The 15,069-nt window shown below is 40.5% G+C and overlaps 1 protein-coding gene across 5 annotated transcripts in view; it reads left to right on the top strand.

Annotated features, from left to right (window-relative positions):
- The window catches only part of ADAMTS9 (ADAM metallopeptidase with thrombospondin type 1 motif 9), a 226,863-nt gene that overhangs the window by 14,564 nt on the left and 197,230 nt on the right, over positions 1–15,069 (top strand). For all 5 annotated transcript variants that reach the window (XR_010842518.1, XM_059075759.2, XM_059075758.2 and 2 more), the window contains exon 4: positions 13,668–13,957. Coding sequence is in view for 4 of the 5 variants with exons in the window: in XM_059075759.2 (XP_058931742.1) it covers positions 13,668–13,957 (290 nt within the window). In the remaining variant the exon portion in view is untranslated. The remainder of the gene's footprint in view (positions 1–13,667; positions 13,958–15,069) is intronic.

The raw sequence follows: 15,069 nt of genomic DNA on the forward strand, positions 1-15,069 counted from the left end.
TCTTCATCTTCCCAGTAACCTCCCGAAGCAGGTTAAGATGCATGTCGTCTAAGGAAGGGATGTAAGAAATGGCAGAAGGCTAGGACAGAGGGCTGCCATTGGATGTACAGGCTGCCAGTGGCAGGGGGTACTTGGAGTTAATCTGAGGGCTTTCAGACCTTCACCTGAGCAGGTTTTTGAAGTAAGACATTGGAGAATCTGTCAGCTCTCTTCATATGAGCGTTCTCTTCATCTAAACCCCATTCATTTAATAAAGTGCTATTTACTCATATAATTGAGGTTTAAATTTTTTGTTTGTTTCTTTCAATTTTATTGAGATGTAATTGGAGGTTTACATTTTTGAATTTTCATCTGCCAAAGTTAGGTTCTTTGTGATAATCAGATTATTATAGGATCATTATGGGAGCTATTTACGGGTAACCAAAGTCTGCTCGTGGCTGGCCCAGACTTCTGCGTGGACATTCTGTACAACTGCAACTCACTAATACGCACAAAGTGTTCCACATATCACAAAAATGGAGCAGGAGGAAATGCAGGGTATGGTGGTGTATTCATGTGGGTGGTGAACTCTGAGAGGGAGTAAAATTAAACAAGGGGCAAATGTTCATTTTTTACTGATTCCTCATCTCTCACGTGACATTGGAATTAGAGTGGTGAGAATGCACTTAGCCTGTGGTGTGTGGAAGAAGTTCAAGTTCATGTGCTGGACCTCAGAATTTTTCTGCTAAGATTTTATTTTAATATTTTACAACTATTTTTATTTTCCATTAATATTTTCTAGTATTTTCTTCCATTTTTTTTCTATTAAGGTGTAATTTACATGCAGAAACAGTCATCTTTTCTCATGTATAATTCTGCAAGTTTTGGCATACGTAATGATTATCACAGTCAAGATAGAGAATGATTCCTGCTGTGCTTTGAGGCAGCCCCCATTTTCTGTCTCTATAGTTTGGCTTTCTCCAGAATGTCATATAAATAGAATCATTAAGCATGGTGCACTTGAGGTTCAATCACACTGTTGCCTGTATCAGAAATTCATCCCTTTTTCTTGCTGAATAGTGTTCCACTGTATGGGTCAACCACAATTTGTTTACCCAGTTGAGGGATAAAGTTTTGGCAATTACAAATAAAACCACTGTAAACATTTGCATGCAGATTTTGGGGGTGAACATACGGTTTCAGTTGGGTAAATACCTAGAAGTGAGATATCTGGGTTATATGGTAAGTATATGTTTAACTTTATAAGAAACTGCCCATCGCCTTTTCAAAGTGACCGTACCATTTTGTAGTCCCAGAAGCAGGGTATAAAAGATCTACTGCATCTTTGCCAGCACTCAGTATTGCCAGTAGTTTGTTTGGTTTTATTTTTTACTTTTAGCCATTCTAATAGATGCGTAGTGGTATCTCGTAGCAGTTTTTTGTTTTGTTTTTTTGTTTTGTTTTTTTTTTTGTGGTACGCGGGCCTCTCACTGCTGTGGCCTCTCTCGTTGCGGAGCACAGGCTCCGGACGCGCAGGCTCCGCGGCCGTGGCTCACGGGCCCAGCCGCTGCGCGGCACGTGGGATCCTCCCGGACCGGGGCACGAACCCGCGTCCCCTGCATCGGCAGGCGGACTCTCAACCGCTGCGCCACCAGGGAAGCCCTCGTAGCAGTTTTAATTTATGTTTCCCTAATGACTAACAATGTGCTTATTTGCCGTCCGTGTATTTTCTTTGGTGAAGTGTCTGTTCAAATCTGTTACGTTTAAAAAAAATTGGAATGTTTGTTTTCGTATTATTGAAGTTTGAGAGTACTTTATACTGTATTCTGATATAAGCCCTTTATCAACCATGTAGTTTGCAAACACTTTCTCCCAGACTATGGCTTGTCTTTTCATTCTCTTCACTTGCAGACACTTATTTCATACATGGTTTCTTCTTTTCATTGCAAACATTTCATGTCCTGTGGATTTCATACTGTCACAGGATGACACTGCAGGAAAGCGTAGTAGAGAGTGAAGTTTAGTGTTTGTCCAAGGCACAGGTACAGAGAAATGGAATAGGAAAGACCTATTTAGGTCTGGTTATTCAAAGCCATTGTCTGTGCCAACAGAAAGGGATAGTGTTGTTTCTATTTCTGGTTGATATCTGGAAACACAACTTTCAATTTCAAGCCCGTGTAGTTAATGATATAGGAATGGGTTCCTCTTGGTTTATGGATGAGAATAGTTACAAAGGAAGCCATCAGTTCCTAAGAATGCAGCTATGTCCTATTGCACATGTATGCACACAGGAGAGAAAACCAAAGGACAGTGAGACGGAGACACACATAGAAGTTAGTAGTGCTAGACTCAGCCCTGGATGACCACATTCTCGGGAGAACAGGAATGGGAGGCAGGCCTCTATAATTCCCCAGTGATCCTACGCCATGCTTTGTGGGCAGTATAATGGTTTTCCAGAGGTAACTTTGGCTATGTGTTAGTTTTTTTCCTTTTAAGCCTATTTTCCTAATCCTCACATTTGATGCTATTCCACTGTAACAAGTCAAATTAGGGTATAGAAATAGTTTTCAGGAACCATTACCTATTTTAGCAGGTCCAAAATAAACACTTTGCAGTGAGTACTGGAGATACATATATGGCACCTTCCTTGGTATTTTTTAACATCAGCCATACCTCACTTCTTTTCTGTTGGTCTTTCTCCATTGCAGTTATTCTGTCTCCTTCTACCTGCCCACCCTGCGTACTGTTTGGTTATTTCTTTGATGCCCTCACTAAGTGGCCAAGAGAGTAGACGGTTGGGTTTTGCCCTTTTTGAATCTTAGGACTTCATTTTTTGGGCATTTTTCACTCATAAAATATAAGAACTTATCACTGTTCAATACTGGAAGGAACTTTAGAGAACTTCTATTCCCTGTCTCTGTGGATAAGAGGAGCGAGGGTCAGAATCCTGAAGGAATTTGTCATCTTAGAGCTAAAACGAATGGAAAAGTGAACCGTGAACACAGACCTCTTCTTTCCCGGTCCTGTGTTCTTTCCAGGCTGTAAATCAAGGAAAAGCTGTCCATGGATGGTGCCTGGAAGGGGTATGTTTAAAAGTGCAATTCAAATGAGGTTTGGGGAGGGCTACTGGGTTTTATTTTAAGTGTAAGGATAGTTGAGAATAAACTAGTGAGATCGTTTAAGAAGTTACATCAAGACTTCAGAGAAAGATATTAGGCTTTTCGTTCACTTAAGGGAGTAAGTTGTCAGAGCAAGAGCTGAATGTCCAGCAGCTAAATATCTGAGCTGGGCCAGGGTGCTGCAAGATGTTGGCCTGTGGTCGGGAGGGTCCCTGGTGAGTTCCGCCTGTGGTCAGAGTACAGTGTGTCCCTGCAACCACTCATGATCATGGTGGCCAGAACAGGGACATCAGGATGAAGAAGGGTTTCTACTGCAGGCCTGGTGTGTAAACTCGTCCTCAGTTGCCTGTAAACTGGGGAGACTTGTGTATCAAAGAAATGTGGGAGATATACTCCCTAGGAATTGGTGAGAAGCCTTTTTAAAGGGCTCCAGCCCAAGTGCTCTTTAATCTCTGATACGGGAGCGATACCTAGACCCGCCACAGGCGTCACAGGGCCACCCAAGAGCTGTAGTGAAATGGCAGACAGCAGGAGCCCCTTTATTCCAGCAGCCTTAAAAGGCTGCTCATCTTTAGTAATGAGTTGTCACAGCCAATACCCCTAGAGCGCTTACTCTGCACCAGGCCCTATTGCAGCACTTTCTGTGTATTAAGTCACTTAGCCCTTCCCACCACCCTGTTCAGGAAGAACCATTATTATCTCCATTTCACAGATGAGGAAACTGAGGCACAGAGGGCTTCAGTGACCTGGCCAAGGTCCCACAGAATGAATGCACAGTTGCTGGGATTTGAACACAGATCTCCCTGACCCTCAAACTCTTATCAGCACATCATACTGCCTCCTGAACGCACTGCCCTGTACCACAGCCAGTAGCCCCATGTGGCTCCTGAGCCCTAGAAATGGGACTAGTGCTGCATGTTGAAAGGATAATATTTTGCATGTATTAGGGTAAATAGAATATATCCTTAAAATTAGTTTCATCTGTTTCTTTTGACTTTTTAAAATTTGGCTACTAGAAATTCTTACTTCCATGTGGGGCTCACATTTTATTCCTCCTGGAGAGTGCTGGTCTGGAAGATCCCAAGCCATGTCACAAAGGGGCCTGTGAAGCAGCCATCAAAAGCAGGCTGCAGGGCTTCCTTGGGGGCACAGTGGTTGAGAGTCCTCCTCCCGATGCAGGGGAGACGGGTTCGTGCCCCGGTCCAGGAGGATCCCACATGCCGCGGAGCGGCTGGGCCCGTGAGCCACGGCCGCTGAGCCTGCGCATCCGGAGCCTGTGCTCCGCAACGGGAGAAGCCACAACAGTGAGAGGCCCGCGAACCGCAAAAGAAAAAGAATAAAAAAGCAGGCTGCAGACAGTGCAGGGTGATTGTGGGTAGCTGGCATCCCGCTGGGCGGGAGCCTATCTCCTCTTACTGCAAAGAGATGGAATGAGTCAAAACCAACATTTCCTGAGGGGTATTTTGCAGGCTGTTAATAGCAAAACGAAACAATTTCTCAGTAAAATACAGGCCCAGGTATGTTCAGCATTTTATACTATTTCAAATAGATGTGCTTTAAATAATTTCTCAAGTTATTTCAAGGGTACCTCAGTTTCCTCATTTATAAAATGGAGATAACAGTCCCTGTCTATTATTCTAATAGTCCCTGTGAGGAATAATCAGGTTAATCCATGTAAAGTTCTTCGAAGAGTGCCTGGCACAGAGGAAAGCGTAAAACAAACATTAGCCAGTATTATTGTAACAGTATCACGGTCACAGCAGTTACCGCATGCAGTTGAAGGAGCTGCAGGATGTTGAGTCAGGGAGTGTGCCGCAGGGCCTCTGGGGCAGGTGTCCCAGCTTGCACACCTGAGTCAGCAAGTTTACCTCCGTAGGTAGCTGGAGGCACCCACCCCTTGGAAGGTGGCGTGATGACCCTCAAACGCCTTGCACTACCCGCCACCTGTCACCCATCACAGCCCCTTGAACTACAAGAAGCCTCTCAATTGTTTTCTCCCAGTGGCATCTCCTTCTGTCCCTGAAAGGAAAACCCATCAACACACTCCTCTTCATCTTGTTCTATTTCCAGGGACTTTTCAATCCCCTCATAAATTGGCCAAGATCCCATAAGTTTCCCGATTCCATGGATGAACAAAATGTAGACTGGTTTTTTTCCTGCAAGACTTCTCAGAGCTCTTAAAATGCTAACGTGTGTGCAGAAAGTCCCAGATGTGAATGCCGTGTAAAGCATTTTGCAAACCCACTTGATTTGTTTTTGGAAATATCTTCTGGGACAAATGTTCTGTAAACCAGTCCTGGGGTAACACTGTCTAAAAAGGTTCTGTCCAGCCAAAAAGGAAGTCTCTCCCGTCACTGCCCTTTGCACCCATGTCTCGACGGTGCTGTCCGTGGAGCACTGTTAGATGCTGGGCATGCCACTTCCCCCCTCCCCCCAAAGAGCTAACAGTTTGTCCAGAGAAATGGGTTTGGGGACGTGACTCTCCTGAGTATCTAGGGATTCACTGTTGTTTTTCAGGCTATCAAATGGAGGACCCCTAAAAGAAATTAAACCTTGGTGATTTTCATTCATACGCTTTAGACCTTTATATACACAGAAGAATTCCTTCCCCACCCGGTTTCTGGAAACACATTGTTCTTTACTAGAACATTCATTGGTTTTATGGCTATTTTTGTTTTTATGTTTTTTCTCTTCCCACCCACCCCCATATTGTGCTTGTTTACCCATCTTCCTCTGATCCCAGTAGACTGTGACTCTCATCCCATGGGCTCCCCATTTGAAGGCTTCATTGAGTAACTCTTTGAGGGCAGGTCTTATATGGGACTAGAACAGAGGGCCAGGAGCTGCCATCGGCTTCCATGTTTTGTTTCCTGTATGTTATCGGCCTTTGGAGCCAGTTGAAAGGCGGAAGTAGTTGTGGCATTTCTTTCCATCTAATTGCATCTCTGACTAGGTCTTCCCACGTCAATCTGCACGTGCCTCTTAACCTAGATTGGAAGTTCCGAGGGAACAGGGGCTGGTCTTTATGACTTTCCTTCCTTCCTCCCCTCCCTCTCTCCTTTTCTTTAGAAGATTCTTTCCAAAATAGAATGGTTTTGTTTGAGAAACCCTGACGTCAACATTCTAATTCATAAGGAGGGGCTGTTTTGCATACTACTAGTAAAGCAATAACAACTAAAAATCCTTATCGTATTAAATATTTAATGGATCTTTCCTGTGCACCGTGCTCTGTGCCACGGGCATTTTACGTATTATCTCTTTTAACCCTCACAGTTACCCTTTAAAGTATGTGCTGTTAGTATCCTCATTTTACAGATGAGAAAACTGAGCCTTTAAGATAGGAAATAGACCAAGAAAGGGCAGCTATAGCAGCGCTAGGGCAGGAACGTGAACCAGGGCTGGTCTGGCTCCAGAATCCAAGTGGGAAACCACTACCGACTCCCTGTCCACTTCTTGTGGCTGTCAAGTCCTGGAGGAGCAGAAAGGGGACTTGCTAAAATCCTCACTTGCCAGTCTTCTCTTTGGTCCTGTGCTGTGGTTCCCCTGCCCGCTTAGACCATGAGGTCACAAGGTGGCTCAGTGCCTTAAGGAAAATTCAGTTAAATTTTGATAAACCTTATAAACATAGAGAGCAATAATTAACTTCCCAACTGTTAAAGTTAACATGCGAATCTCCTTAGCTCAACCCCAGTGGGTAGGAAACATTCAATGAGTAACTGCAGAATAACCAGGCCCGGATGTTATTTTCTAAAATAATTCCAGTTATTTAGCAATGTTGTATGCATTTTGTTGCATGGTAATGTGAAATGAAGCTCACATTCTTATCAGTAAATAAGCAAATGTTGTTTAAGTTTTTAGCTGTCAGTTTTTTTAATATTGATACCATCTTAAATTTTTATGATACTTTCTTTTTAAACATCGGCCCCAAGTTTTACTTCTGTTGTGTTGTTGCTGTTGTTTATTTCAACTTAGCCAGTGCCTTGCACAAAATAGGTGCAAAAAATAATATTTTAAAATTCAGTTTATAATTTACAAGGAATTTTCTACACATTTTCTTATTTAATTCTCAAAAATAGCCTTAATGTGGAAATACCTATTTATATACCCATTTAAGAGGTCAGGAAACTGAGGCCAAGAGAAGTAGTTCAGAAAAGGTCATTTAAGGGTGTAAAACAGCTTGTCTTTAAAATGACTTTAAGCCAGAAAATTGTTTTTCAGAAGAATAGTCACTCTCCCTTAAATGGTTCCTTTTAGTTCTAACTCACTACATGACTTTATAACTGGTAAAAAAGAGAAAAAAAATTTATTGGTTGCTTCCTGTGTGCTGCATACTTTATATGCATGATCTCTAGTTGTTTCTCAAAACAACTCCTTCGAAGAGGTACTGTTCTTACTCAGCTTTATAAGTGGAAGAAATGAGGGTGAGAAAAACTCAGTTATTTGCCCAAGGTCAAATAGACCTTGAAGCTTGCTTTCTTCAGAGCACAAGATCTTAGAACAGTGGCTGTACGTAGTAGTGTAAGCATCACCGTTCCCCTTCGTAGTTCTCAAGGCCAAAACAATTGTAAAAGTCAACATTAAGTCGTGTTCTTGGAATAAAGCATTATAACTATAGTGCCTTTGACTTGGCATTAGAAAGCACACAACTGCAAGTTAGAGCTTTTTAACATGCCGAAATTTGTTTACATGCACATGTGAGGGTTCCAGTGGCAAAATATTTTACTTTTCTCTGAAATACAAATGTGCATTTGATTCTTGGAGATATCACATGCTACTTTTTTTAATTGTCTGGGTTTTTTTAGAGCAGTTTTACATTCACAGAAAAATTGAGAGGAAGGTACAGAGATGTCCCATATATCCCTTGCCACCGCACATGCAGAGCCTCCCCACGATCAACATCCCTCAACAGGGGATACATTTATTACAAATGATGAGCCTACATTGATGCATCTTTATCGCTTAGAGTCCATAGTTTACATTACAATTCCCTCTAGGTGTTGTACATTCTGTGGATATGGACTCATACATAATGACAAGTATCCATCATTATGGTATCATACACAGTATTTTCACTGCCCTAAAAATCCTCTGAGTGCTCTACCTATACATTCCTGTGTTGCCCCAACCCCTGGCAACCACTGATCTTTTACTCTCTCCATAGTTTTGCCTTTTCCAGAATGTCGTATAATTGGAATCATACAGTATGTAACCTTTTCAGATTGACTTCTTTCATTTAGTAATATGCATTTAAGATTCCTCCAAGTCTTTTCATGGCTTTATAGCTCATTTCTTTTTAGCGCTGAATAATATTCCACTGTCTGGATATACCACAGTTTATTTACCCACTCAACCTACTGAAGAACATACTGGTTGCTTCCAAGTTTTAGCAATTATGAATAAAGCTGCCACAAACACCCCATGTACAGTTGTTTGAATAGATATAAATTTTTAGCTCCTTTGGGTGAATACCAAGGAGCACAATTGCTGGATCGTATATTAAGAGTATGTTTAGTTTTTTAAGAAACATCCAAACTGTCTTCCAAAGTGACTTGTACCGTTTTGCATTCCCACCAGCAATGAATGAGAGTTCCTGTTGCTCCACATCCTCATTAGCATTCGTTGCTGTTAGCATTCTGGATTTTGGTATATCATGGCTGTTTTATCTGTATTTTCCTGATGTATGACATGGTGCAAATTTTCATGTGCTTATGTACCATCTGTATATCTTCTTTGGTTCAACATGCTACTTTAAGATTTGAACTAGGCCAGGTTGCTCATAAGGTATTTAGTTTAGTAAACATGATTAATTTTTGAGGAATCCTTCAAGAAAAACCATGAAAAAACGATTACCTTTCTAAGTGTCGTATTTGAACTTCAAGAAGAGGCATGGGGCTTCCCTGGTGCGCAGTGGTTGGGAGTCCTCCTGCCGATGCAGGGGACGCGGGTTCGTGCCCCGATCCGGGAGGGATCCCACATGCCGTGGAGCGGCTGGGCCCGTGAGCCATGGCCGCTGAGCCTGCGCGTCCAGAGCCTGTGCTCTGCAGCGGGAGAGGCCCACATACCACAAAAAAAAGAAAAAAGAAGAGGCATGAAAGTGGTACAGCCACTATGGAAAGCAATCTGGCAGTTGCTCAAAATGTTAAACATAGCCTTACCATACAACCCAGCAATACCTAAGAGCAGTGTAAACATGGCCACACAAAAACTTGTACATTCATGTTTGTAGCAACATTATTCAGTTGAGTTGTTGAACCCAAATGTCCACCAATTGATGAATGAATAAACAAAATGTGGTATATTTCTAGAGTAAAATATTACATGGCAATAAAAAGTAATAGAGTCCTGATACATGCTACAACATGGATGGACCTAGAAAACATTATGCTAAGTGAAAGAAGCCAGACACAAAAAGCAACATATTGTATGACTCCATTTGTATGAAATGAGAATCCATAGATACAAAACATAGGTTAGTGATTGCCAGAGACTCACCTACTGAAAGATGGGGGGTAAAGGAGGAATGGGGAGTGATGGCTGATGGGTACAGGGTCTCTTTTGGGGTCAATAAAAATATCCTAAAGTTTGATAATAGAAATGATTACACAACTCTATAAATACACCAAAAACTACTGAATTATATACTTCGAAAGTATGAGTTTTTTATGGTATATAAATTATATCAATAAAAAGTAATAACAAATGTAAAACTTCCTGTGGGTGAAATGAAGAGCAAAAATACACAGACCATTCATACTGTGCTTTCTATAAGGGTGAAATTTCATTATGTAGCTCATTTTGATAAAACTATTAGCAAAGTGACCTTGCAAATTTCAAATACTAGTCTCAGTTCCATTATGCTAAAAGGTCACTAAAGAGAAATGTGAATGACTTTCTTTTTATCCTAACAATGTGTGTCCCTTGGTAGAAATTGTTCTCTGATATTAACAATTTCTATTCAGAGGCAAGAGAGTTGAGTAGATATACCAGTCATAGTGTCTGTTTTTTCCATTGTCAGTGAAAATGTTCCTGCATTTGTAGTCACAGCGAATGTTTGAATCTTTGAAGCTCTTACTCTTTGTAATGCCAAATTCAAAACTGCTTGCTAAAATGGTTAATGTGGTAGAAATTAGTTGGGCTAATTAGGTCAATAAATATTATTCTAACTCATTAGGGTAAAAGGTCAGATGGTTAAAAGACTGGGAAGTATGTATTAGAAGGTGTTGCTTTTGATTCTGAAGAAGCAATTTTATTCCTGCATTTTATACCATGAAAAGCATACTGAATTGTTTCTTTGACACACAGATTAGCTGTGAATGAAATGTCTTCCTGGTATATTAGAATTTACGTGGGTTTTTCTCTGTTACCACTCTTTTCTCTGTCAGAAATCTCTTTCAGTGATTAATGCCTTAATTTCTTCAACTTTGCTACTTAAATAAGTGCACCTTTTTTCCAATTAGTGCCTTGATTTATCCTCAGGTTTTCCCATGCCCACGTCCCCTCTGATGAGATGATTCCCCTGAATGGTCCAAAGAGTGACTTCTGTATAATGTTTCCTCAGTGTTTTTCTCACTGCAGTTATGCTTTTCTCTAAATTAACCTGATAAGTCAAAATATTTGTGGAGGACAATAAGTAAAAACTACCTGCTTTTCACAAACTAAGTGATGTATTTTCTTTTTTAAACAGCTTTATTAAGATATAATTCACATGTCATACCATTCATCCATTTAAAGTGTCCAGTGGTTTTTTGGTGTATTCACAGCTATGTGCAACCATCATCACAGTCGATATTAGAACCTTTTTATAACTTGAAAAAAAAACCCTGAACCCATTAGCTATCAATGCCTTCCCCCATGTCCCCACTCCACCTCCAGCCCTAAGCAACTAATCTACTTCTGTCTTTATAGATTTTCCTATTCTGGACATTTTATACAATTGGAATCATATAATATGTGGTCTTTTGTGACTGGGTTACTTCACTTTATTGATAAAGTTTATCAAAATGTTTTATAGTGATAGAGGGTCATTTCACAGGAATACTTAGCAGTTATAAACAAATATGCATCTCATATCAGAGCACCAAAATACGTGCAGCAAAAATGGACAGAAATGAAGGGAGAAATTAAAAAATCAACAATAGTAGATGGAAACTTTCAATAGTCTACTTTCAGTAGTGGATAGAAAGCTAAGCAGAAGATTAACCAATAAATAGAAAACTTGAACAACATTGTAAACCAACTATACCTAGCAGATATCTGTAGAACACTCTATCTAACAACAGCAGAGCACAAATTCTTCTGAAGAACACATGGAACATTCTCCAGACTAAACCATATGCTAGGCCATAAAACATATATCAGTAAATTTAAAAGCATAGAAGTTATGCGGAGTATCTCCTCTGACTACAGTAAAATGAAATTGGAAATCAATAACAGAGAAATGGGAAACTCAAATATATTTGGAAAGTAAATAGCACACTCCTGAATAACCAAAGGAGAAGTTGGAAAATACTTTGAGATAAATGAAAATGAAGAGACAACATGTCAAAAGTTATGGGTTGCAGCTAAAGCATGGCTTAGAAGGAAATTTATAGCTATGTCTTAAAGGCCTCTATTAAGAAAGAAGATCTCGAGTCAATAATGTAACCTTCCACTTTAAGACACTTGAAAAAGAAGAGAAAACTAAGAATAAAGATGAGAGCAGAAATAATGAAATGGAGAATAGAAAAACAACAGAGACTTTAAAACCTTTGAAACTTTACTGATTATAATAAATTATATTAAAATATTTACAAAAGACATGAAGGGTATTATTTCACAAAATAAGTAACACATTTTAATGTATTTTAAAAAATCCAGTTTTCAACGTGGCTTCCATACACCTGTTGTAAAAAGCTAGTGTTTGTGAAAATATCCACCAGGCACTCTTTTTTCCAGTTCAGGCTCAGTTTAGAAACTGTCAACCAAACCATGAGCCCATTTCAGTCCTTAGCTCTTGAGCAGTTTTGCCTGATAGAAAGAGCACTGTTTAGGGTGTTGATCAAATCCATGCCTGATTCCAGATACCACCACATCCTGTATGTGACATTAGTCAAGTTGCTCAATCTCTTTGAGACTTACTTTCCTCATCTGTAAAATAGAGGTAATTTTCTCAGCCTGAGAAGAATTATGAGATAACATATGTAAAAGAACCTAGTTCAATATCTGGCATGAGGTAGGTGCTTGTCTAGTATCCATTCTGTACTCACGAGTGATTTTAAAATGGAATGACAGGGGGCTTCCCTGGTGGCGCAGTGGTTGGGAGTCCACCTGCCGATGCAGGGGACACGGGTTCGTGCCCCGGTCCAGGAAGATCCCACATGCCGCGGAGCGGCTGGGCCCGTGAGCCATGGCCACTGAGCCTGCGCGTCCGGAGCCTGTGCTCCGCGGTGGGGGAGGCCACAGCGGTGAGAGGGCCTGCGTACCGCAAAAAAAAAAAAAATTTTTTTTAAATAAATAAAAAATTAAAAAACTTCTGAAACACATTTATGATTTGATAGGCAAGATAACTGATTAAATTCTGATTTTACTCAAAGCATATTTTAGCAGGAACTTTTATGGTCATTCTGTTTATTGCGTGGTTGATGGCTTTGAAATTGAATATTTTCACCAGCAACATGAGCTTCGAACCAAGTTGGAGACTAGTGCTTGTCAGAACTTTAACATGAATATGAGTCACTTAGAGATCTTTGTTAAAACGTGGATTCTGATTTATCAGGTCTCGGGTGGGGCCGGTGAGTCTATATTCTTAACAAGCTTCCAGGAGTTGCCAATGCTGCTGGTCCACGGACCACGCAGTGAGCTGCAAGCTTGTGTGGAATCCAAGAGGTACCTTGGCTAGAGTCAGAAATGAGGAGACCTCATCTGGCGTTATATATCACAGTCCCACCTACCTATTCATGCTCCCTGAGTGGAATCTACTTCCTCAACTGAGCCCTGAAACAAATTAATTAAAAATTTGGAAGCATTGAACAGCAGTGATTCTATTCTTATATTTCATGCATTACAGTGACTGAATACGGTAAGAGAATAATACCTTGTCATTCATTTTCTGTAGTTCCTTTGTACTGTCTATTAGCTTGCCCACGTCTTAGGCCCCTTTATGCTGTATCTCATTGAATATGAAAAGTGGTGTACATGAAGCATTTCCATTTCCATTCTCTAGAGCTCTGTAGCTGTGCTGGTGGCCCTTACTCCGTATATGGCAAAGAACAATGAATACAAACCACTTAACCCCAGCCAGACTTTTGTTACCGAATGAAAAGAATAAGCAATTGTTTCCCCTAAACTCAGGCCTGATTTTCTAATACCTTAAGTGAGCATTTATGGAAGCTTCCGGAAAAGCTAATTTCAAGTCCTTAGTCATTTAAATGAGAGCACAGATAGTTTCACCCTGAGAGTCCACAGCGTGTAGAACTTGATTTGGTATGTAATTTGACGACATAGGCATCATTTTAAGACGTGTCAAATTAAATTCTTAATATGTAATAGATGTGGCTCAAAATGTAATGCATGCCATCTGATTTGTTACAGAACACAAAAATAGTCACAGTAAGGACAAGAGGAAAACGAGGACGAGAAAATGGGGAGAGAGGAGTAGCCTGGCTGATGACGTGGCAGTATTAAAAAGCAGCTTAACCAAAAGGGCGCTTTCTGCCTATGGTAACAAGACGGACAGCACAAGGGAAAAGAGGACCCACAGGAGAACAAAACGTTTTTTATCCTATCCACGGTTTGTAGAAGTGATGGTGGTGGCAGACAACAGAATGGTTTTATACCATGGAGCAAACCTTCAACACTATATTTTAACTTTAATGTCAATTGTAAGTACATTCAAAAGGAGGTGATTTATGATGTCCCTAAATGTGCCATTGGGGAATGGGTTTCCACCCAGTGCTTTGGAGAACCATTCGGGGCTAGCATTTCAACCATTCAGGCAAGTGAGTGAAGAGAACATAAGATTAGACAATGACAATAATGGACATCAATAGTGAGTGTTTATTCTGTGTTAGACAATGTGCTTCTTACTTAAAAGGCATCATTTTTAATCCTCCTGGCAACTCTGCTAGGTAAATTGTCATTCTCATTTTGTTGATAAGAAAACTGAGCCTCAGAGGAGTTGGGTTTGCTTGCCTATTGTCATGTAAAGCCAGTAAAGTGGCTTAGGGACTGCATGTGACCTTCAGCTTGTCCACTTCCCAAAACCAGTGCCCTTTGACACGTGAATTTGCACAGCCAGGTGTGGGTCGCCAGTAAGACTTTTGGATGCTGGTTGTGAATCAGAAGCCCTGGTGGAGCTTTGTAAAATGTCTCTATCCCCCTCCCCAGGATTCTAATTAAGTAGCTCTGGGGTGAGTCTTAGGAATCTCTCACTCCCATTCTGAATTTTTCTACTCCCATTTTGAATTGAAAAAGTAATAAATTTGCATGATTGAAAAACAAATCAAGCAGATCCAAGACTAGTGAGAAAGCTGAAGTGCCTTTCCCCACCCAGGCTCCCAGGCCCCTTCCCAGAGGCAACCACTGTGACAAGTTTATTTGCCCTTGTTTCTAACCACCACTGCCCAATAGAAATATAATGCAAGCCACATATGTAATTTTTTAAAAATATAGCTACATGTAATTTAAAATTTTCTGATAGCCACACACACACACACATAAAAGAAACAGGTAAAATTAATTTTAATCGTGTATTTTGTTTCATATCTAAATGTTATCATTTACAAAATTATTAACGAGACTAACTTTTTTTCCATACTAAGTCTTTAAAACCCAGTATGTGTTTCACACTCAGAACACATGTCAATTCGGACAAGCCACATTTCAAGTGCTCAGTGGCCACGTGACAAGTGGCTACCATGTTGGACAAGGCAACTCTGGACATTTCTTAAGCAAATATGTATGGATACACTATTTTTTTTTTCAGAGATGGCGC

This window comes from Kogia breviceps, chromosome 10, assembly GCF_026419965.1.
Source record: "Kogia breviceps isolate mKogBre1 chromosome 10, mKogBre1 haplotype 1, whole genome shotgun sequence".
In the NCBI taxonomy this organism is placed as follows: domain Eukaryota; kingdom Metazoa; phylum Chordata; class Mammalia; order Artiodactyla; family Physeteridae; genus Kogia; species Kogia breviceps.